The sequence below is a fragment of the Agaricus bisporus genome (assembly GCF_000300575.1).
Source record: "Agaricus bisporus var. bisporus H97 unplaced genomic scaffold AGABI2scaffold_1, whole genome shotgun sequence".
NCBI classification, from domain to species: Eukaryota; Fungi; Basidiomycota; class Agaricomycetes; order Agaricales; family Agaricaceae; genus Agaricus; species Agaricus bisporus.
In genome coordinates, this window is record NW_006267344.1 from 2051478 (window position 1) to 2073207 (window position 21730).

A 21730-nucleotide genomic window follows, 5' to 3' on the forward strand; every position below is an offset into this window, starting at 1 on the left:
TGGTATTCAGTGGGCAATAGAAAATCAGATGGAGACTCCACGGCGAACCACCCTGGCTGTTGACTCTTCTCACATTCACCCAACTCATGGCGAACGCCCGCCAAACCCGGTCGCTGCCCACACCTCCAGCGCCGCTTCCTGCTTACGAGCCTCCAGCCCCCTCGCCCTCCTCGCCTAAACCACCCGTCGACTCAACTACAACAGTAGCTTTTGCGCCTCCTAAATCGAGTCCCCCGTACGCCGAGAACCCTCCCGTGCGGTTGAGCGCTGCCCAGCAGCTGTATGCAAGCTCGTTTGCGAACCGCGGACCGCCCGTCCCGACTATACCTCCACCTTCATTCGACATTCCCCGACGCCATGGGCCTGAACAGCCCTCCTTCTACAAAAACCAGGTATCCTCTTATATCCCGCATTCCACCGTAGGAGCGAGGTCTCCTGAATATACCGCTTCGTCTACATCTTCAAGTATGAATGCGCAGTTTATTTCCTCACCTACATGTGTTCAATCCATTAAAACTCAATATTCAGGACACTCGTTGTCGGATGGAAGTCAACGAATAGCACCTATTACTCAAGATTCGAGGCTCCGCCACAACAGCGCGACATATGCACGGCCCCCTGCTGAATTGAACAGGCATAATTTGATGCCGATTGTGACAGAGACGTCCAGCCGGGCCCCTGCATATATCGTACCTCAAGAAACAAGAAGCCTATTTCCTCTGACGTACGTTGATAACGATAAACCTCGAGAGGTTAGGACTGTAATAACAACCGTGAAACCGCCGCCGAGTTTTGAAGCATCCCATCCCAACATTCCTGGGGGATCATCATCGCATGCATCAGGTATGGGGCTAGAATCTATTATTACAATCATCTTATGTACGGAACCCTTAGCATCCTTTGTGCCACCGTTATCACCCCAAGACAGTGAACGGTCTCATTCTTGGCCAATCATCCTCCCCCCTTCTCCTCCCCCCTCTAATGCCCTACATCAATCACAACAGCAACCTTTTGCGGGGTCATTTGATCAGCAAAGCTACATGCAGCCAAGTATTCCGCCACTTTCGCCACAACATACCTCCTCCACAAGTGGTTCCTCGAATCCAGGAGGAACCAATAAGAACCGTACTTCTCGGTTCATGAGCGGCATTAAAGCTTCGCTTGTGACCTCGCTGGGTCAGTTGGCTGTTAAAGGCAGTGTTCAATCTCTGGTATCTGGCTCCAGCATTGAAGAGGAAAAGGAAGGTACCACCGAGGAAGGAGGTAGCAGTAATAGTGAGATCGGCCTTCTTGAGTTTCTCAAACTCGATGTCAATGGTTCCGCATCCGCAAGCCATGGTAGCATTGGAAGTGGAGGAGGTTCAGAAGCCAAGTCTACAGCCAAGGTGCCTGTACCACGGTCTGGTCCTCGCTATATCCAAAATCCAAGTGCCTCCCATTCGGTAGCGCCACCACTGTCTTCTAGGGCTAGTGAAGGCTCGCAGTATACCACCCACGACGTTAACAATACCATTAATCGAGACAATTCACGTACAAGAGGTTATTCATATACGAGACAGACGCATCTTCCAGCTGGCCTTCAACCGCCATCTCAGTCGATGGTCTATAAACCTCCATTACCGGGCGGGAATCCATATTGATGACTTGCTTTTATCACCTCCTATTCCGTAATCCTATGTATGATTCTAACCATGTGCATTACTAAAGTGATATTACATTGCGGCAGAATTCCTGCAAAATAGATATAGCTGATGAATAACGAACAAGAAGCGTTGTACAGGTTGCATAGAGGGTCATATCATGACCCTACGGTAAACGACTCTCCACAACCGCACGCGTCCTTGATGTTAGGGTTTTTAAACCTAAATTGAGCACTAGAGAATACATGTTCAGCAACTGATAGGACACCGAGACTAAATGGCTCACGAACCTTATCGCATCCTCTTGCCAATCCATTTCACTCCCGATGATCGAAAAGAGAGCTCTTGAATCTATCAAGACTTTGACTCCATCTTGTTCCACCACTTCATCGAATTTTCCGGGATTGTCTACATATTCTAGGTGGTATGATAGTCCTGCACATCCCTTGTTGCGCACGCCAATACGGACAAACTGCGGTATGGGTCCGCTCACAAGGTCGCGCAACCGCTGCACAGCGGCAGATGTCTATATAAAAAGATTAGTTTATGCCTCGTCTAAAGGAATCCGGGGGAGCGGGGTAATTTGTCTAGCGAGGAGATAATTGACGTATCTCTCTCTCTCGTCGGGACAAATGTGGGTGGGGGAGGGGGTAGATCTAGAACTGCTCACGATTGTTAGTGCGGCTTTCTTGGATCGAATTTTGGGTCTCGGTCTTTCAGCTTTGGGAACTGGGGGAGGACGTGCTGCAACCTGGGGGGATGCGGCATCGTTGGAGAGCTGGGTCCCCGTCGGAAGGACGAGTGGAGTAGCCTCTGACGACGACAGTGGGTGATGCCCGGACTGTTGTGGCGGGGGTTGGCTTCGCAGCGAGGACATCATTGCGCGCCTTGCTGGGGGAAAAAGGGGGAGCGCGCGGGCGAGGCGGCATAGAAAAGGCATCGCTGTCGAGGGCGGTGAAGAGAACTTGAATCTGAGCTGACCGATCTATTGATCCGTGTTTGTAACATCATCATCATTAAGCTAAGTAACTTATGTACAAAGTTCACTACAACTCCTCCTTCACATAATTTCCTGCAACACAGTTCAAACCATGCATTCATTGTCGTTTTCATGCAGCACTTACCAGGGAAGACTCCTTCCAGTCCATTCACACGACCAGTCCACCAATCCTCCGAGCTCGCCGTTCTTTGCACCAACTCGATACGATCGCCCGCGTTGAAAGACAAATCCCCTTCAGCCTGTCACAAGATTTATCGACTATCGACACAACAGCAAGTCGTTGACGCCTACCTGGGCAGTAAAGTCATACAGTGCAATCACATATTGGATAGCAACTTTCGGCTTTGGTTTCGACTTGATCGGTGGAGGGGGCGGTGGTGCTCTTTTTGCAGTAGACATGTCACCTCCATATTCAGAAGCAGGCGGAGTTGGCGTGTATGGCGGTGGTGCATAGCCCATAGACGGAGACGAAGTCAGGGAAGGCGGTTTCGGTGGAGCTTTCTTATATGCCGCCGCTGACGAAAGAGATCGACCGGGGGGAGGAGCCCGCAGACTAGAACTTGCGGAGGCAGTAGATGGAGCTGCAGATGGCGCACGCTGTAGACTATTCTGGGAATTCTGACTTTTAGACACCTGAACTAGTCTCGCTGTTCAGGCAGTCAGAACAATTATCAAGAAGCTGATTGATACCACGCACAGACTGATACAATTCTCTTGACAATGTTGAGATTCTCAATGTCGTTCCAAGCGTCCGTTCGCTTCTCCTCGTATGATTGTTCAATCTGACCGCCAGACATACTGGTGATTTCGTACTTTGCAGAGTCCGCAAAGCTGTTCATCTTCTCGAGAACCATATAATAGATGTTCAACCTATAAATCAGGGTAAATCACAGCAAAGACGCATGGATAGAACAGTTGACTGACTGCATATAGAAGAACGAATTAAAGAGCGGATCAATGAATTGAGTCGATAGCTGCATGAAGCGAGGAAGATCTTGCTTCAAGGATGTATTGATATAATCATAGTCGTTGGAGGCGAGTTCAAAGTCTTGTTCAAGCTGCTAAATGTGAGATACGACAGAATACCCTTGAATGCGCAACCTCATACCTTGAACAGATTCTTTTCATCACTCATAGACTTTTCCTTCTTATCTCTCAACTTGGTCAACGAATTATTAAACCGATCAAAGTCTAAAAGCTGTGGGCTGTCAATGATACCGATAATTCCACGAAATGATAACGCCCACCTTATGCTCCCTTTTGGTAACAGTCTTCCTAATCTGTTTCATAATCGTCTGCACCTCTTTTGCAGGTGCAAGGATCCTGCTTTCAATCAATTCAAGCTCAGGTGTAACAAGCGTTTTCATCTCTTCCATCGCAGTTTCATGCTTTGTGACGCTACGAATGGTATGTTCAGCCTCTGAATGTTTGCCAAGTAAATCATATTCGCCAGCTATAGGTTGGAATATTGTGGAGAAATGCGTGGCAAATCCATGACCATGGGTAAAGAGAGCTGAGAGAATGACCCGTTAGATAGACAAAGGGTTGTCCGCCCTGTGAACTACGCACAGGTCACGGCATCACAAAACGTCTTGGTTTCCTTGATTAGACGTTCTGCTGCGGTTTCAAGACTGGCAAAGTGTCGGTCTAAATCGTCAAATTCGGCATCCTTGGATTCTGCAACGAATTTTAACAACATAAGATAAGATGCAATTCAAGGAATAGGACATCATCATCTTACTCTTGGACATGCCAATCTTGCTGGTGACTTGGAACGGAGTCCTGACACAACCCATCAATGTCACCTCTCAAAAACACAGACGTGTTGCATATTCAAAGAACTTGCCTGGCGAGAGCTTTTCCTATGCCTTTCATGGTGATATGGCGCGGGGTGAGGTATACCAAATGGCGGTGCAAAGTAAGCCGTATTTGGCTTTTCGCACGCTGGACTAGGTACCGATAGAGACAAGTCATCAGTGGGCATCTATGACATAGTTTCATTCATCTTCCACCATGCCCATCAACCAGCCTTCTAACCAGATCAAGTACGTTCTCAACACACTATTCAATCTTTAATCCTCACATATCTTTTCAAGACTCACAAACGTATCCATCGTCCGTCTCAAAAAAGGCGGCAAACGATTCGAGGTCCGTCATATCTCACAAATCGTCCCTGCCATACCCAACCCTGCGATGGTTTAGATCGCATGTTACAAAAACAAAGTCCAAGAATGGCGCAACGGCGTGTAAATCATCCCTACCTCCTCATCTCCTTTCCTACCCAATCATTCAATACATTTCTCAAGTGAAACGAATCTCGACGACGTTTTACAAGTTGCCAATGTATTCATCAACGTCTCCAAAGGCGAAGTCGCCAAAGCCAACGACCTTCAAAAGGTATTTGGTACCACAAAAATTGATACAATCGTCTCAGAGGTAAATTGTTTCCCCCTTGTGCTCCACGAATTTCACGAACGAAATAATGAACATTCTTAATATAAGTACAGATCTTGAAAAAAGGAGAAGTGCAAGTCGGCGAAAAAGAGCGCGAACATGACCTTACTTCGCTTCGCAAAGAGATCGCCACTCTCGTCGCAGAAAAATGCGTAGACCCTGCCACTCAAACACCTTATCCCGTCGGGATGATAGAAAAAGCCATGACAGAGGCAGGTTTCAGCGTCAAACAGGGAAAGACAGCGAAAAGTCAGGTATCAGAGTGTATCAAACTTCTCCAAACCGAGTCCAAACTTCCAATTCAACGTGCTCGAATGCGTATCCGTGTGACTGTACCTGCGGCTGATGCCCAACGTCTGCGCGATAATATCATCCAGATTGGGGAAAAGGTCGAGCATGAAGAGACGAATGAGCAGGACTGGGAGGTGGTAGGTTCACTGTCATCTTTGTAATATGCCACCGCTAAAGCACATCATGTAGACGATGCTCATCGAACCGAATGCGTTCCGCAATATCAACGAGCTTCTCCAGAAGGAATGCAAAAATCGCGGTCGGATTGAAACCCTCACTTTTGCTGCGACAGCTACCACTTAGACGTCTCCCTATCATAGACCATCGTTGTGGGTGTATTAGATGTATGTATAACTAGTTTGGTCAGGCATTGGTGATAAGTTGTTTCATCACTAAGTCCCAGTTATTCTCCCAATTTGTCCACACCCATTTATCGCTGTCATTGTTTTTTAAATGCGGTCCTTGCAAAGTATTGGCGAGGCTGCGAAGCTTCTCGGAGCTTGGAAAGTTCTTTAGAAGAGTCTGGACGGCTGTAAATCTTCTTTTTAGTATTGACCTGTCACAACACTCACCTCGAGTTGGTCAGCAAGCTGCGTAGCATCAGAGAATACAAGTCCATTTATCTGGTCCTTCACGAGTTCATGCAGACTAAAACCGCATCAATTAATATGTCACCATTGTAAGACGCATTTCACGCACCAGCCAAAATTGAGTGCACAAACAGGTAAACCGCAGCCAAACATGTCGACCACCTTCATAGGAAGATCCAACGCCGACGAACTTGAATGTAAAGACACCCCCAAATCTGCTGAACCCAATAAAAGAGGGTAATCTTTGGCTTCCAACCAAAGACTGACGCATCTAACCCACTTCCAAGTCTTCTGGAGCTCATTGATCCTTTGCATATAAGTTGATCGAAGGGGTCCCTTGCCTGTTACTATGACAAGAAGTTTTGGTAGCCTTGAGGTGAAGTCTTCATGTCGGGTGTCGCGGTCCTGTGCATGTTGTTCATACATTTCAAGTGCTTCGAGAAGAATGGAAAAATCCTCGTCTGGAGTCCACGATGTACTCGAAACAACCACAGCAGGCCGATCACTTCGCAAACTAGGGAGACTGGTTTCATGAAGTGACGATGCTCCGGCAAGGGGCGAGGAGGTTGAAGGAGAATATGGTTTCATCTCAGTCAAGAGCGTTGATTCTGGTGATGCGGGGGATTTGTCGACGGACAGTGATGGGCCGAGTCGCAGGAAAAGCTGGAATGAAAAAAAAAATAGGTAAGAAAACTAGGTAGAGTATAAAGGGACAAACATCGTGCGTTTCTGAAGGCGATGCTCGATGGAAATGTTTTGGAGGTCGATCGTAGAGTACAACTTTCTTGCCTCTTGTATGGGTGTCAGATAAAAAATATATATAACCGGACTAGATGCGTACTTGAGATCCCATTCTTTAGTCAAATAGTTTTTCATAGCTTGTGTAACGAATAAATGGGCGTATGCATGGCGACCAAAAGTCTTTTCAAACCTGATTAAGGGTTTAGTACGAAGTCAGAATTTCGACGTGGAACACGTACCATTTGGCGACATGTACAAGAAAGTGCCTTTCGCCGAGCTTCAAGGCTAGTATACTATATCCCAAATTATGCCAGTCGATGATAACCTTCGACCCTCGAATCTTGCCTACAATTTGTACCAGGAGTAATGTGGGAATACTTGGAGGATTCTAAGAGGTTCTAGTGTGATCAATAACACCCGGGACTATAAACCGCTCTTCCGTACCTGGACCAAGATGAATTCCGGAGGCGCTCTGATCAAAATGAGAAGAACAGCGAGGATGGATATGACTTGTAGGATGACCTTGATTGGTGCGGCCAGAATGAAGGGCAAACCTCCCACAGCAGTCGGTAGTTCAGGCAGATGACGTAGACGAAGTGTGGCTAGGCGTTCTAGTGCTGGAATGGGCTTGGAGCCTGTGAGGACGGATGGATAGGACGGAAATGAGCTGCACAACAGGAAACATGTAGAGCGAAGGGGAGCGGACCGCCATAACCAATAAGGTCGGTGAGAAAGCCATGTTGAGCGAAACTCTGCGCGTGGTACATCATGCGAGGGCTGCGGCCTATGTCGCCGAGGACGAGGATTGCGACGGAACGAGAGCCATGGCGAGAGGAGAAGAGGAAGAAGAAGGCAAGGAGTGGGAGCGGGAGGAGAAGGAGGCAGAGGAGGACATTCATTGGAGTGAAAGAGAGGCCGCGTCTTTGTCATCCTCGCGCATCCTCCGAGTCGCTGCCATGTCCACTTTTCTTCACAGGATCGTCGCTTCAAATCCACTCCGGTCGCACGCTAGAAACGCAGTTCTCAGAGCAGCCAGGCCTTTCTCTGCGAGTTGCACATGTCTGGCCCCGCCCCGGAGCTCACTCGCCTCTGCTACCTCAATTCCCCGATGGCGTCAGCGGAACAGCTTAGCCGTACGAACGCCTGCCCATGGTATGTTGTTTTAACTTGTCCACAATGATACCTAACTCATTCGTCTAGTCCGATCCATGTTCATCCAGACAGAAACGACACCGAATGAGGATTCTCTCAAATTCATCCCCGGGACAACCGTCATGGGCGATGGTACTGCAGAATTTCTAGACACCCGCAGTGCCCTAGCGTCTCCCCTCGCAATTCGCTTATTCGGTGTCGAAGGTGTTAATGGCGTATTCTACGGTCCTGACTTTGTTACAGTCTCAAAAGATTCGGAAAATACATGGGCAGTCGTCAAGCCTGAAATTTATGCCATTCTCATGGAGCACTTCTCCTCCGGTCAAGCCCTGTTCCGTAGCGAAGAAGACAGAGAAGCTGCCGGTCCCCAGGATCTCAAAATTCTCGAAACAGATTCCGATACGGTGGCCATGATCAAAGAACTACTAGAGACAAGAGTACGGCCGGCCATTATGGAAGACGGCGGAGATATTGAGTTTAGAGGATTCGATGAGGATGGTGTTGTCAAGCTCAAGCTCAAGGGAAGCTGCAGAGGCTGTTCATCAAGCACAGTCACCCTCAAAAGCGGTATCGAGCGTATGCTCACGCACTATATTCCGGAAGTCAAGAGTGTGCAAGAGGTGAGAAGGTTGTTGGCATGGCGTGTAACTTGAATGAGTAATTTTCCATAGGTTCTAGACCAAGAAGATGAAATCGCCCTCGAAGAATTCCAAAAGTTGGAGCAAAAATTGGAGCATAAGGATTCTGGGTGAGTAACTTTCTTTGAAGTTTTTTTATTTGTGGCGCTCATAACAATACAGAATGGCCCGGTACATGTCTGTATAGCTTTCCAGCGACCTGCTTGCGTAGATCCGAGTCCTCACATTATGTAGACATGCATTTTTACAATAGAATTTTCGATATTGTCATACAATTACGCCCTATTGGCAGCCATCCTGTGAAGGGCCTCGAAGGGTGGGAAGACAGAGCGACCTGGTCAAGTGATCGAATCTTATAAATTCCACTGCATGCGTGTTTGCCGATAGCCTGATTTCCACCCCCTCCGCCGCATGTCTCCTGAGCATGGTACAACCAGTCTCCACTTTTCTCATTAACACCACTCATACTTCTTCTCCTAGGTCTACGTGAACAGCAAGAAATTCGCCTGGTAAGTTCAGACTCAATCTGTAGATCTCTAATATTAATCCTCTACTACAGCGAATCCTGTATCAAAGGCCACCGCTCTTCATCTTGTCATCATAGTGACCGACCCCTCTTCGAGATCAAGAAGAAAGGACGTCCAGTGTCCCAATGTGAAAGATGCAGGGAGCTGCGACAGTCCAAAAGAGTCCACTCCAAATGTACTTGTGGCCCCAGACCCGATCCCGCTAGTCGTGGAGAGGTTCTGGCATCCACCACCTCGAAATGTATGTATTTCGAGCTCGCATAGTGGGTTTCAGAATAACGATTTTTCCAGCCCGCAGATACATCCCAATCATTCCGGCCTTGCCGAATGGTCTACGAGATGTTTTAGCCGCATCACATATTCGCACGTCGCTTCCCGCGGACTCGAGGCAACGAGGTAATTTAATGATAAACTCACGCGTTCTATAAACTCATGCTTGAATTAGTGGACACTCTCCTGAACCCATGCAGCTGCAAGAGCGTCTGGAGATGCGACTGTCGACGGAGTCAGTTACACGACGATTCTGATCCGGTGGACTCTGTGACACCTGCTCATCAAGCTCCAACCCACGTTCATGCCTCAAGAATAGCTTTGATGCCTCCTCCACATCCCACCGCTAAAACTGCTCCCTCGAATGGAGTACCCTCACCTTCCGGATCTACCAAGCCCCACGTATCTCAATCATTCAACGTACGGCAGATTTATAACAAACAGACAAACCACCACCATAACATTGATCCACCTTCCTGTTGTTCTCCGAGTCCAATCTTAGAACTTCCGCCTATCCAATCTTCCCCCGAGTCATCGTCATCACCAACAGTGAACGCCATTCCCGACTTTGGATTCATGCCCCCAATGAGTACTATTGCTTCCCTAGCCGGATCTGGATGTACTTGCGGAGTTCAATGTACTTGCCCTGGCTGTGTCGAACACAGAGGACCTGAATATGCTGCGAAAGATTTAAACAATTGCTGTGCGGACGGCCAATGTCAAACATGTATCGATAACGAATCGGGACATGCGCTTCAATGTAGTACTTCTCCCCTATCATCGCTCCCAGCTGCCGCGACGTCACCGTCAGTAGTATCATCGTCTCTGGACTTTATCAACAAGACTACGTCCCTTCATCGATTTTTCGAGCGTGCGGCCGCACTGCCCGCACCACCACCCCACCGTCGACTCGGTAATGGAGTTCAACTTGATCCTCGCGATGTTGCATATGGTTTCGAAAAGGTACCTTCCGTCAATTTACCAAAATTATGCTGTGGAGGGAAATGTAGCTGTCCTGAAAATCGGTGTGTGTGTGGTACCTCGTGTGGGGGCTGTTGTTTGGATGTGGATTTCTCTATGACCACCGACGATTCTGTCACTGACACGATAATGGAGTCGCCCCTCGAAAGTGCTGATGCCGCTAAAGCGTCATCTTCAGATGATAACAATTCTGTAGCGCCGGACAAGAATTGTTGTTGTCGAATTCCGTAGTTTGTCTTCTGCTTCCTTTTCTCATTTTCGGTTTCGTCTTACTCTGGAGTAACGAGTTTCTTGTTGCCCTCCCTCCACCTCTCTGTAGTATAACTTCGCCTAGACATTTCTAGGCGATACGACCTTGAAATGATGCCCGTGTAATATATATCAGTTTCCTCGTCATTGGATAATCTGGGGCCTTTGGGAAGTCGCCTCGTCACAACCTTAAAGTTAAAGTACAATGTTGCATTGGAACACGTATAAGTACTACAGCCTGCAATGACCTAGGAAAGTAAAGCGAGAAAGTGTGTAATCAGGTCGTTCCTCTCCACCTGATGGTTCGACAGGGGAAGATAGATCAGGTATTATTACACGCTTATGAAGACTAGTGAGAAGACGTTATGTTGACGTGGAATATGCTACTCACGTATCATCTGAGAGTAAAATACAATTTGTTGGGTCAATAAATTCAGATGACAGAAGCCCAACACGTTTCTTACCATCATAATGGAATTGAGTCTTATAGTTCCGAAGGTCAGATCAAGCGAAGTGAACAACATGTAAGGCTTCCTACCTTCTTTGGATTATCTGGTGCGTGACGAACATAGCGATCATTATCCGCAGGCCTAAAGTGACAAGGAATGTGCATTGAGCCACGGTTCCGCCGATCTAGGCTTTAGTCTTAGACTCACCGCTCTTTCTTCTATTTAAAGAGTTCATGAGCATTATAACAAACACCTTCGTGAAACCACAGCCGTACCTTACATGATGCGAGCATACTCTGCAAAGTGACACAAACAGCAGTGACGCTAAGGACAGGCGACCACTCATTACCCAGGATCGACGCGCATATCTTTCAGGGAGTATAAGTGATAAATGTCCTATCCGGAACAGTCGGGAGAAGTCGAGCTTACATGACCATTCGAATAGACATGCTATCAGAACACCAGGTAAAAAAAAGAAATAGAAAGAAAATGAGTATATATATTGGAATGAAAAAGCAATTGATTTTATGCGCACAGGATGAATTGGAGCTTGATGCCCATCTGTTACGACAAATTGGACGGCTGGAGAAGATATCGGGTATTGCCCATCGAAACGAAATTGTAGAGTGTACACTTCACCCTGCAAGATGAACCAAAGTTTGTGATCTGTATTTAGATAGGAGGATGGCGGGATGGGCATGGGTAGAATGAGACCTTGTATTCAGATTCGCCCATGACCTCTATTGTGAACCACCAAGTTTCAAAGTCATCCGCTTTGACGAGATTGATACCTAGTCGTTCCAAGAAAGATTCGTTATAGCATTGAATTGTTCACCAGAAACACGCACCAACAGGACAGCCTTCTGAATGAATCTCTTTCAGTTCTTTCCCGAGTCGCCTAGCAGCTATTGAAGCCATTTCCAAGGTCCTGGTGACGTGACACAATAAAGGAAAACTACTAAGATTCGATATAGTTTTGCTATCGTAGCCTGAGGTCCGAACCGGTTAGGGAGTGAGATACCGAGCGAGTCGAAAGCGAAGCTGTGAATGTCAAACGCTGATTGCCGAAAGGTGGGGCGGTGTTGGCCTGTAGGACAACGACCACGCTGCACTACTGGAAAAAGGAAATATTATGATCAAGGTCGAGGGCAAAATGTAGCAATAAGTAGTGTGTACAGACAACATAAATGACGCCCTCGCCGATAATGGGATCTTGATGTAAAAGCCCTTGCCATACACAACCAAACACCAGAACTTATTAAAACCCTCGGCGAGTTTGATTTTTTCTTCTAATGTCATTCGTCCCTACTTTAGAGTCACTTGTATTCCTGTTGACTACAGAAGGGAAACGCAGGCGCTCGTAGGGACGCAGATTGATCTTCTCCTTCTGCATCACGAGGAACTGTGCAATCGTAGGCATAGGGCTATGTGATCTGGATTGGAACATTCATACATTATATGTTACAAGTTAATTCATATTGCTACTTCTCTTTTGCCTCTACCTTTTCTGCTTCTTCGATTCGACGCTCTCGATCAACGTTAATGCTATCTAAGATTTTCTTTGCACCCGTTTCAAGCAGTATCCCGGCCAACTTGGCCCCAACTTGTTCTGCTCCTTCTGCATTTGAAACTTTTTCCTTCAGCGTGTGCTCAACGTGCTCTTGTCCATCAATAGAGGTGACCGCTCCCGTCAGTGTCAATAAACCAGCCTCTTGTTTCTCATTCTCCCATTTTAGGCTACTTGCGACACCGACTGGTACGCTGCATCCACCTTCCAAAACACGCAAACATGCACGTTCAGCCAAGCAATTCCACTCCGTCTCCCGATGCGTAAGTATCTTGCAGAGTTCTATCGCTTCTTTGTCGTCACTCCGGACCTCAACTCCCAGCGCTCCCTGAGAGACGGCGTGGAACAGTATTGGGGGTGTCAGATCTGCAGTGATCCGACCACCCATTCCCAATCGTACGAGGCCTGCCTTTGCAAGAACCAAAGCCGCGTAAGGACCATTAGGATCATCTAGTTTGGCGAGTCGAGTATTCCTAAAAAAATTTCAATAACATTGTTCTACCGAAGTTCAGATGGCCAACCCACAGGTTCCCTCTCTGTGTAGCATATGAGAAACATGATAACGGTCATCAATTTTAGAGTTCACGTACCACATCCGAGAATTGGAGTTTAGGAAACTTCCGCTTCAACTGTGCAACCCTCCTCACACTACTCGTCCCTACTACACTTCCATCAGGCAAGTCGTCAAGGGACTTCCAAGGCTTGCCCTGTTTGACAACCAAGCTGTCCGCTGGATCTTCCCGTTCTAAGATCGCTCCAAGTTGAAATCCGCTCGGTAGGGTTGTCGGAACGTCCTTGAGCGAGTGGATTAGTATATCAACCGTCCCATCCTGCAATGCAACTTCCAGCTCTTTAGTCCAGAGCGCCTTTCCACCAAGCAGATACAACGCCTGTGACTGGTTTTTGTCTCCAGCGGTAGACATGAAAGAAGTGCTGAACGTCTGTCCTGCTTGATCATCGCCTTGTTGAGAGGGGAATTGCTTCTGCAATGACGCAAGAACTATGTTGGTTTGGACCTGGGCGAGCTGTGATGCCCGTGAAGCGAGAACGAAATTGCGTGGAGACATTCGCGTTAACCGGGGTACGCTCGTCGATCGATCGGTTTTGAATTTAGATGCTCGTCATGATCACGTGCGTATATATGATTTCGTTATGTAACTCATATGAATGCTGTGCTTTTATTGTGCGTCATTTGTTCCTGGCTAGTGGGATAGTGCTCAAAAGATCGTATCTGCCGAACGTATGTGCAGCGGCCCTTCACGGGCTTGTATATGCTTATATAAATAATTGAACATGAGGAAAAGTCGAACATAATACATGCAGCAAATAAACAGTCGGGATCACTTTTGACACGAAATCTAGAAACACCTTCTAGAGAGAAGCTGAGCTAGCTAAGGCTCAAGCAGCTCTTTTGGAACATCCGCAAACACAGCTGACCCAACGCCAGCTAGGCCGAGCTGTGTCAGACAAGTAGCAGCATGTCTGTACACCATCTCCAGCGTTGGTCTGACAGGCTGTCCCTGCGATTCTACACGAAATCAATGTCATACATTCCTAGAACAAAAATCGCGTGCACGTACTCAGGATAGCCTCGTTCACTTCGTTAGCCAGCACAACGCGAGCCTCCTGTCCGGCTACATCAGCGGCACCCCCTCCAGCCTCGAATGGGTTGTTCCAAGCGATGACGCTGGACGCCTGCTCAAACATCTGTCTCAGCTCGGGCCTCTTCTCCAGCTTGTAGTCATTGTTGAAGTTCTGCCCATACTCGATTGCTGCTGTTAATGCAGCTTCGAATTCTGCCGTAGTCGCTGGTCTCGAGGTGGATCTACCTTCAACAGAGGGTGATCTCAGAGAAGGTGATTTGGACTGATGGAGTGGCTGTATTGAAGGTGCAAAGTCAAGCGCGTCGTCATCTACATCCATGTTCATTCCGTCATCGTCAAGTAGCTGTCGGTCGATGTTTGACCCAGACACTCCTGTGGAGGACTCCTCGCGCTCTTTCCCATTGTTTATCCCTCTTTTGATTTCATTTGTTTCCAGGATCAGCTCGACGAGTTTTCTACACCGCAGCTTAAAAAGTACAAGTCCATCATCAGCTTCCAACACAGTAGGGTAGTATCTTCGAATTTCTTCAAGCGTAGTGTCAATGTCACCTTTCATGATTGAGTTCACAATGGCTGTCCGTCGCTCAATGTCGCCTTCAAAATCATCTCCCACTCGGACGCCATCCATTTCAACATCATCCTCTGGCAATTTACTGTGGCCTCTATTTTGTTGTTTATGGAAGGCTCGGGCCGCCTTGGCATAGCCGTGATGAACGAGATAAGACAACACGAGCTGGCTCAAAACCGATTTAGATTCATCTTCCGTCAAGATCGAGGGTGGTTCGGTTATGGTGATGAGGCTTTTGATGGCATTTTTGTGATACCGTCGACGCAGAAGGGTTGAGTTCAAAGGAGTCTTCATAATGGTGTCCCAGGTTGTTTTGCGTCTCTCTTGAACATGATTCTCAATGTCGAACGCGAACGCATCGTGTCCGAAATTAACTCGAACACAATCTCCCGAATGGCGTAGGCCCACAACGGGATATATGTTGCCTTCTTTTCCCACATCATCGAATACAAAACCTGTGTCAAAAGTCAGCCGGATCATGGTGAGAATATTATGAAAGAATGTGGTTTTACCAAGGAATGTTTGGTTTTTGGTATAGAATACCTTGTGGTTTGTAAAGTCTATTCCACATCCAATAATATCACCAGCTGTCATAGGTAAGGACGACGGAAAGTGGATGCGCGGATGAATCCACTCACATCCAAACGTTGGGGCATAAGTGACTCCTCCTGGCCTTCCGGCTTCGTACGCATTACCATCATCTCCATGATAGCCCCAGGAGCTCGCCTCCCAACCAGGAAGGCGAGAATATTTAAAATGGTCTAAGCAAAATCTGCAAAAAAGGTTATAGAGAACTGTTGATACATATGGGTGAACAAGGACTTACCCTATACTTACATGACTACGTTGGACATCGAATTAGGGCATGTTGCTAATGGGAGAGATGTTTGCATACCTCTTTTGCTCCTTGGATCTTATTTCGACCTCAAAGTAATAGATTCCACAAGCCGGAGGAACGAAATGATTGGCCCTAGCATTGGCAGCATGCTCTTTTTCATTGCTAATAGCACCTGTATCGGTTTAGATGAGATGCTTTAATGTCAGATGTAGAATGCTGTATACCGTGATGCGAAAGCTCGCGGCCATCGTGTGATACAGAAAGGACATTGAGCCGATTCTGATCACCCCATCGCGTTGGTAAAGGATAGGTCACCTGTTCTTCTGAAGTCACGGAAACTGCTGGCACAGGACGAGCATCTCTGGAAGGTGGTGGCGGACTAGGACTACTGTCCTCGTCGCTGTCGTTGGAAAGTGACATGTCATATGATTGAGAAGGTGCACTTCTTGAAGGTCCCGGAGTCTCCAATTTCCTTTGTGGTACCGATGTCACCCCTGCAAAAGAAGATGAAGATGTTTCCGTTACTAGCAAGTCCCTCAATGCAGAATAATCAAGGTATGCGGGCCTCGGGAACGATACCGGTGTAGTATTCGGCAACGGCGGAATACTAGGAGCTATTCTCTGAGCGCTAACAGATCGTCCGCCAACACTTGTCCTTCGCAATTGAGTTGGTGAATGGGATGGGGTGCAAGAATTATCGTCATTCCTCGCGGGAACTGGTGAAGCATGTACTATCCTCGGTTCAAATGTCGCACTGATGCGGGAAGAAGGGCGGGCTAGATGGTTTCCCGAGAGGGTGACGGAGCGAGAAAACCTTCTCGTGGGCGAGATTGACAGGGACATTGGATCGTGAGTCGGTCTATGACTCGCAGATACATTTCTGACCATGTCATTTGTTCCAGAGCGTCCAGAAGGACCCTGTGTACTTGAAAGACGTGGACGAGAGGTTGAAACATTAGGAATAGAGATGACTGATTCGATATTGCGTGCTGACGACGGGGCAGCAGGGTTCCTTGGAATTGGAATACTGGGAGACCTTGCCGGACGATTAGCCATGCTCAAGACTTTGTTGCCGAGATGCAGCAAAGCCCGAGAGAATCAGCAGCTGGCGACAGAGGTGTGTACGATGAGGATTATGGTCAAAGAAAAATAGTGAGAGAAGGAAACAAAGGGACGAATGCGGGGAACCGGAAAGTAGCTGATGATAACTCGTGATTCTGGGGTGTCACACATGCTGTCCTCGTCACTATCTTACGCGTTCCTTACATCTGACCGCCACCATCATGGTATGTCTTTCCACTCTTTCTCTCCATTCAACTGATCAGTGTGTAGGAGCCTTCTCTCAGACTTGTGCCTAAAGACTCTGAAAAGGTCGCCACTATCTCAGACACCGCTAACAGCCTTGGCTTGCACGATACCCTGACTTATGGCCCTCGTAGTCTCGCCGCTGAAGTCAAATCCACAAATGGAATCAAGAATCGAATAGAAAATGTTAGCTCCTTTTCGCTTGCTTGCAGCTGGGGTGCTAATGAAATTGCAGTGGGAAGAAACCCAAGATAGGACTAAGCTTACCATGTTACGCACTGTGTATGGCATGCACGCACCGATGCGGTTGCTAATGGAACGCAAAATAGTAAAGCCAGTACGTCGTCTTGTGTTTGGGCTATGATCTTTGCCAACACGCACCACCAGTCACCCAGCTTTCCTGGAATGCCACAGTCTAGCTTGCATCTAGATATCTTAATGGGACGGGATGAGCTCATTGAGCCTGCTGATGTATTTCTTGGTTTGTTTCCCCCGCTTTTTATTTATTTTCAGAGGAACCTAACGTCTTATTGCTTAGGCATGGAAACTGGTCCCTCATTAGATACGCGTAAAGAGATGGAGAAGTGTTATCGTGTGTAGTTCTTGTCTATCGTGTACCATCAGGAAAATAGTATATGATTTGTTGAAAAACATTATTTCCGCACAGACTAATGAATGATGAGTTAGATGTTATAAGATCCAGCATGATACATTTCACGCCATCCAAGGCTCCTCTTTTAAATTTGTTTTTTCGCATTCAAAAATACCCTGGATGACGACATTCTTCGCGCTCACAACGCAACCTTCCAAGAATGGGATGCCAGGGAATGCATAGGAACCGCAAATCCATATTCCGGGATGGCTTCTGTCTAACAATCTTCCAGCGCCTTGGAGAGGTCCGAGTTTTGTTTTGCAAACCGCGGGGCACTCCCACCATCTCCGACCGTCCTCTTGGCAAAAGCCTTGCAGAGCCTTTCTGGCCTCTACGGTTGGAATTGCCCTTCGTAATTTAGAAGAACACAGAATTGAATCCTTCTTAGGTGGGATATAAGGATTGGTCGTTTGGTATATGGTAGGTAGATTTGGAGAATAATCATCTGGCCTGGGTAGGATGTGGGTCACCATGGCGTAGGAACTCGGGACACAAACAGAGGAATCTCTATCCGGACCTTCAACAAAAATTCCCGGCTCGCCTCCATGATGATAGACAAGGTTGAGTTCACGGCGATCTCGGATATCATCGGGTAGAAGTGTGTTATCTGTATGATTTACGACCACAACCGTCCGATATTTGAATTTGTTTAAAACTTCTACTTGTTGCTGCAGATGATCACTGAAAGCGCCTCCTTCCAGATGTGCAGAGTCAGAAATACTAGAGGCGAAGCCTCGCAGTATCGACGCTGCAGTATCTGCCTCGGTCGCAAAAATAATGTGATGGAAGCCACTTATAATAGTTTCTTCCCCTGAGGCTGTCATGCAAGTCAGTGATGCCAAATGAGGTGCATCTGGGTCCGCAGCGACGGAGGTGATTGGTGAAGAAAGATGAATATGTTCAAGTTCTTTGCTGAGCTCAGTGGCAATGTCGCGGACACCATTGGCCAAAACATAGTGCGGTGTGCCAATCGTTAACCAAATAAAATCTAGAAGTCAAAAATATTGCTAGTATCAGATAAATCATTTGTGATACGCGCATCATTTACCTAAGAATTCCACAGCGGGATAGTTTAAGATATCTTGCGCTGTCGCTGTACACATGCCAGACCATAAAGGTACCATGACATCCCGTACGTAGTTTTGCCAAGCAACGTCGAGACCTATCCAGCGGGCAACAGCATTTGTTGGTTTAACATCTTCGGCCCACTTTCCGAAAGATTTATCCTCGAGATCATGTGGACGAAGGAAAGGCGCAGCGTGGACGGCGGACATAATGAAGCAGAATAGGATCTCCATCGTCATGGACAGAAAGACAACATATGTCCACATTTTCCGTAGAAAGGAATTAAGAAAGAGAGCCTTGACCTGGAGCGACATGTCAGCTAGATAAGACGGCATGCTGAGACCCGAGCGTCCAGAGGAGCCATTGTAGATGAACGTCGTAGTAATCTTTCTCTTTTTCTTTGTGCTCGGCGGAGAAAACAGCGAGAACGAATAGTCAAAGTTGCTTGGCCTCAGCTTGACTCCGACCTTCTTGTACATAGCGAGGAGCTGAGGGTAGTAGCCTAGTAGGAGAGTTGAGTATCATAATTAGACGATGTATAAGAAGCTCGAATTCATACCTCCCTGGAATGTTCTCATGGGCACATCAATCCTCCACTGCTCCTGAGCAGACGAGTCAAGTATTGACATGGATGCAGCATCCATCCCGAAAGTATCAGCCTGGCCTCAAATAAGTACATTCGCAGCCATGCAAAAAAAAAAGTGAAGGCTACCTTTTCGAAGAGATGGACGTCAAACTCGACATCCCTGTTATTCAAGGGTCGTGTCAAGAGCCATGCAGATGTGAGGCCTGCTAGTCCACTGCCAACAACAGCTACTTTGACTCTGCGAGGCATAAAACGAGGACGACAAGGCAGCGAAGGACAGCTGTTCCGGAATGCGGCTGATAGAAAAGCCTAATTTAAGGTATCATACCATTTTTCATGTAACAGCGTGAGACCTGGTTGAGCGGCTAGAACATGGTGACGTTTGAGTTTCATTCTTCTCATGCGAGTTGGTTAACGGCGTGGTTTGATTGGTTCTATTACCTCCGAGCGGATGTTAACCGAACCAGTAGAGCCTGACGATGTGACCCCGTTACCGATTGGGCCACGCTGGGCCATGCAGATGGAGCCCTTTTAACTCGACATAGACAACGGTGAGTACAATAAATTCAGTCCAAACGGCGCCTCTTCTCCCGATAACCATCATCCGTAGAATCATCCCTTCTTCCTTTGATCCGGTATCTCTCCCTAACGCCGGGCGATCTCGACCTCGACCTCGAATAAGCTCCCTGCTTTCTTTGATCTCGGTGATCATCTCTATACCGACTTGCACTACTTCGATCTTCCCTTTGTCTGTATTCGTGTTCTTTGTCCCTGAATTTACCGTGGGAATCTCGGTGGTCAATTCTTTGTGTATTAGTACGATCTCCATTACGCATTCGTGAGCCTGCCGCAATAGCATTCGCCCCGCTTCTTTCTAAATTTTGTGGACAATCTTATCGCTACATAAGTAAGGGTGAACCGAGAATGTGGTTGATAGACGCACCTTTCTTCAAGTGTGGACCTCCACAAAGGAAACACCCTCCAGAATCGGTCCCGGTTCCTCCATGCTTTACAGGTGCGTTGCCTCCGAAACCACCAGTACCAGCAGTAGTGTCCTGGTCCAGCAGGTGGGTATACTTGGTTCTGCTTCTCTTTCCAAAGTTTCTGACTTGCATGACCTTGGGGAGTAGTGACACATCAACAGTCGACTCGGTGGCTTCTGTGAAATCGTGTCGTTTAAGAATTTCTTCGTCCTATAAATGTTATCAACTCAAGCCCTGAACTCTCCAAAGCTCAAAGCACACCTGATGAAAGGCACCTTTATGCCAGTACTTCTGCAAGAATTTTTGTTGTCCCTTTGATTTCTCTGCCCGTGATTTTTCTGCTTTTTCCGTATCTTCTTTGAGACGCTGCTCTTCCGGCAATGCCCTTCTTCTTTCAATTTCCTCCCTCTCTTGTTCGCGAAGTAGTTCTTCCTCTTTCTGCTTCTTGATTCTCCCCAGCTCACGCAGACGCCAAGCTTCGAATTCACCAGTAGGGTCAAGACCGTCTGTATCATCAATATCTGGAACTTCATCTTCCTTCTCCTCTGTAATTTATCAGTACTCCATGCATGTATAGACGAAAGAAGCGAACATACTTTCGGCAAGCTCCCTCCGTATGCTTTCAGCAACCATATCATGACTCTGCTTTCGCCTTTCTTCTGCCTCCTGCTCTCTTTTCTTTTGCACTTCCTCTGATTCTTCTGCCAGAGCCTCTTTTTCCGCTATTGTTGCTCGCGCACGTCTATGTCCAGCAGTTAGAGGACGCCCACATTTCGGCTGCGTGACACTTACTTCGGTACGAAAACTGGTCTAAACAGTGGTTTGGGAGCCTCGTCTTCCGAGTCACTTTCGTACTCGCTAGACTGTAAGATAGAATGATAAGAGAGTTGAACTAGGTCCAGTCATTGAACTAACCTCTTCCTCCGATTCTTCCTTGACGGCGGCCTCTTCTTCTTCTTCAGACTCCTCCGAAGATTCTAATAAATTATCAGCATTCGATTATGCATTATCGGCAAACAATGCACCTTCAATCTCCATCTCAGTCTTCCCACTCTCTAACCGCCCTGCGACAATAACGTTTCCCTCTTTACTGACACTAACGTCTTTCAATGTGATGTTCATACTCCCCTTCTTCAAGTCAGCCCTTACCCCAGAGAGCTGCATCCCCTCATTATCTTCTTCAGCTCCTTCCACGTCGATATCCCCAGCATCTTTGATTAATACATCACCATCCTCCTGTTGTTGTTCAAGCTCTTCGTCGGAATCATCAGACTCAACTTCTGCTACGCCTTTTGGGGCTTTTCCTTTCCAATATCGTGCAGCTGGACGGGGTAATCTAGGTGCTTGCTTTCTTTGTACGGTTGACATGAGAGTGGATGGGAAGATGAATGCTTTCGAAGGTGATGAACAAGAACAAGCTCGGAATTAGCGTCACAAGCAAATAAGGCACAACACCGGAATGTGCTTCTCCGGGGTCACTGATCCGCTCATGCTAGTGTGACTTGGGACACATAGAAAACTCGACGCCCAGGGGGTGGTGTGTATCGATAGTCATTCGGGTATGTCAAAATACACTAAAG

The 21730-nt window shown here is 47.3% G+C and overlaps 10 protein-coding genes across 10 annotated transcripts; 3 read left to right on the plus strand and 7 right to left on the minus strand.

Moving 5' to 3' along the window:
• Nucleotides 1-49: 49 nt before the first annotated feature.
• Nucleotides 50-462, minus strand: AGABI2DRAFT_182505 (hypothetical protein). The gene has a single exon (XM_006454473.1). The coding sequence runs from the start codon at nucleotides 344-346 to the stop codon at nucleotides 143-145; it is 204 nt and encodes a 67-aa protein (XP_006454536.1). The 5' UTR covers nucleotides 347-462; the 3' UTR covers nucleotides 50-142.
• Nucleotides 463-892: 430 nt separating this feature from the next.
• AGABI2DRAFT_197780 (hypothetical protein) lies at nucleotides 893-4556 on the minus strand. Its single transcript, XM_006454474.1, has 11 exons — nucleotides 4487-4556; nucleotides 4382-4422; nucleotides 4210-4317; nucleotides 3888-4153; nucleotides 3749-3838; nucleotides 3565-3698; nucleotides 3338-3510; nucleotides 2932-3287; nucleotides 2311-2879; nucleotides 1931-2166; nucleotides 893-1874 (listed from the first exon to the last, which is right to left on the minus strand). Exons 1-9 carry the CDS (start codon nucleotides 4513-4515, stop codon nucleotides 2517-2519), a joined length of 1560 nt encoding a protein of 519 aa, XP_006454537.1. The 5' UTR covers nucleotides 4516-4556; the 3' UTR covers nucleotides 893-1874; nucleotides 1931-2166; nucleotides 2311-2516.
• Nucleotides 4557-5602: 1046 nt separating this feature from the next.
• AGABI2DRAFT_197784 (hypothetical protein) lies at nucleotides 5603-7615 on the minus strand (the record flags this gene model as incomplete). The annotated part of the gene is made up of 8 exons (XM_006454475.1): nucleotides 5603-5907; nucleotides 5958-6033; nucleotides 6085-6638; nucleotides 6694-6766; nucleotides 6817-6906; nucleotides 6956-7104; nucleotides 7161-7351; nucleotides 7423-7615. 8 exons carry the CDS (start codon nucleotides 7613-7615, stop codon nucleotides 5749-5751), a joined length of 1485 nt encoding a protein of 494 aa, XP_006454538.1. The 3' UTR covers nucleotides 5603-5748.
• Nucleotides 7616-7656: 41 nt separating this feature from the next.
• On the plus strand, nucleotides 7657-8779 carry AGABI2DRAFT_133221 (hypothetical protein). Its single transcript, XM_006454476.1, has 4 exons — nucleotides 7657-7868; nucleotides 7917-8488; nucleotides 8540-8616; nucleotides 8669-8779. The coding sequence occupies exons 2-4, from the start codon at nucleotides 7925-7927 to the stop codon at nucleotides 8691-8693; spliced, it is 666 nt and encodes a 221-aa protein (XP_006454539.1). The 5' UTR covers nucleotides 7657-7868; nucleotides 7917-7924; the 3' UTR covers nucleotides 8694-8779.
• A 129-nt stretch (nucleotides 8780-8908) lies between these two features.
• AGABI2DRAFT_197789 (hypothetical protein) lies at nucleotides 8909-10725 on the plus strand. Its single transcript, XM_006454477.1, has 5 exons — nucleotides 8909-8933; nucleotides 8987-9015; nucleotides 9066-9274; nucleotides 9325-9429; nucleotides 9479-10725. The coding sequence occupies exons 1-5, from the start codon at nucleotides 8931-8933 to the stop codon at nucleotides 10513-10515; spliced, it is 1383 nt and encodes a 460-aa protein (XP_006454540.1). The 5' UTR covers nucleotides 8909-8930; the 3' UTR covers nucleotides 10516-10725.
• A 1-nt stretch (nucleotide 10726) lies between these two features.
• Nucleotides 10727-12157, minus strand: AGABI2DRAFT_189796 (hypothetical protein). The gene is made up of 10 exons (XM_006454478.1): nucleotides 11831-12157; nucleotides 11697-11773; nucleotides 11518-11622; nucleotides 11412-11432; nucleotides 11258-11350; nucleotides 11190-11200; nucleotides 11072-11123; nucleotides 10998-11016; nucleotides 10925-10931; nucleotides 10727-10872 (listed from the first exon to the last, which is right to left on the minus strand). Exons 1-10 carry the CDS (start codon nucleotides 11898-11900, stop codon nucleotides 10866-10868), a joined length of 462 nt encoding a protein of 153 aa, XP_006454541.1. The 5' UTR covers nucleotides 11901-12157; the 3' UTR covers nucleotides 10727-10865.
• A 138-nt stretch (nucleotides 12158-12295) lies between these two features.
• On the minus strand, nucleotides 12296-13621 carry AGABI2DRAFT_189797 (hypothetical protein). Its single transcript, XM_006454479.1, has 3 exons — nucleotides 13140-13621; nucleotides 13075-13085; nucleotides 12296-13022 (listed from the first exon to the last, which is right to left on the minus strand). The coding sequence occupies exons 1-3, from the start codon at nucleotides 13614-13616 to the stop codon at nucleotides 12464-12466; spliced, it is 1047 nt and encodes a 348-aa protein (XP_006454542.1). The 5' UTR covers nucleotides 13617-13621; the 3' UTR covers nucleotides 12296-12463.
• Nucleotides 13622-13787: 166 nt separating this feature from the next.
• AGABI2DRAFT_197797 (hypothetical protein) lies at nucleotides 13788-16742 on the minus strand. The gene is made up of 8 exons (XM_006454480.1): nucleotides 16426-16742; nucleotides 15784-16335; nucleotides 15617-15731; nucleotides 15548-15562; nucleotides 15360-15493; nucleotides 15234-15308; nucleotides 14130-15176; nucleotides 13788-14077 (listed from the first exon to the last, which is right to left on the minus strand). The coding sequence occupies exons 1-8, from the start codon at nucleotides 16613-16615 to the stop codon at nucleotides 13941-13943; spliced, it is 2265 nt and encodes a 754-aa protein (XP_006454543.1). The 5' UTR covers nucleotides 16616-16742; the 3' UTR covers nucleotides 13788-13940.
• A 206-nt stretch (nucleotides 16743-16948) lies between these two features.
• Nucleotides 16949-17165, plus strand: AGABI2DRAFT_46693 (hypothetical protein; the record flags this gene model as incomplete). Its single annotated transcript, XM_006453698.1, has 2 exons — nucleotides 16949-17050; nucleotides 17100-17165. Coding segments are annotated over 2 exons (168 nt in total), but the record flags the coding sequence as incomplete, so codon positions are not given.
• Nucleotides 17166-17251: 86 nt separating this feature from the next.
• On the minus strand, nucleotides 17252-21531 carry AGABI2DRAFT_182515 (hypothetical protein). The gene is made up of 11 exons (XM_006454481.1): nucleotides 21176-21531; nucleotides 21066-21127; nucleotides 20943-21013; nucleotides 20747-20892; nucleotides 20412-20695; nucleotides 20111-20360; nucleotides 19294-19463; nucleotides 19141-19240; nucleotides 18565-19083; nucleotides 17390-18504; nucleotides 17252-17341 (listed from the first exon to the last, which is right to left on the minus strand). Exons 1-10 carry the CDS (start codon nucleotides 21516-21518, stop codon nucleotides 17579-17581), a joined length of 2871 nt encoding a protein of 956 aa, XP_006454544.1. The 5' UTR covers nucleotides 21519-21531; the 3' UTR covers nucleotides 17252-17341; nucleotides 17390-17578.
• Nucleotides 21532-21730: the final 199 nt, after the last annotated feature.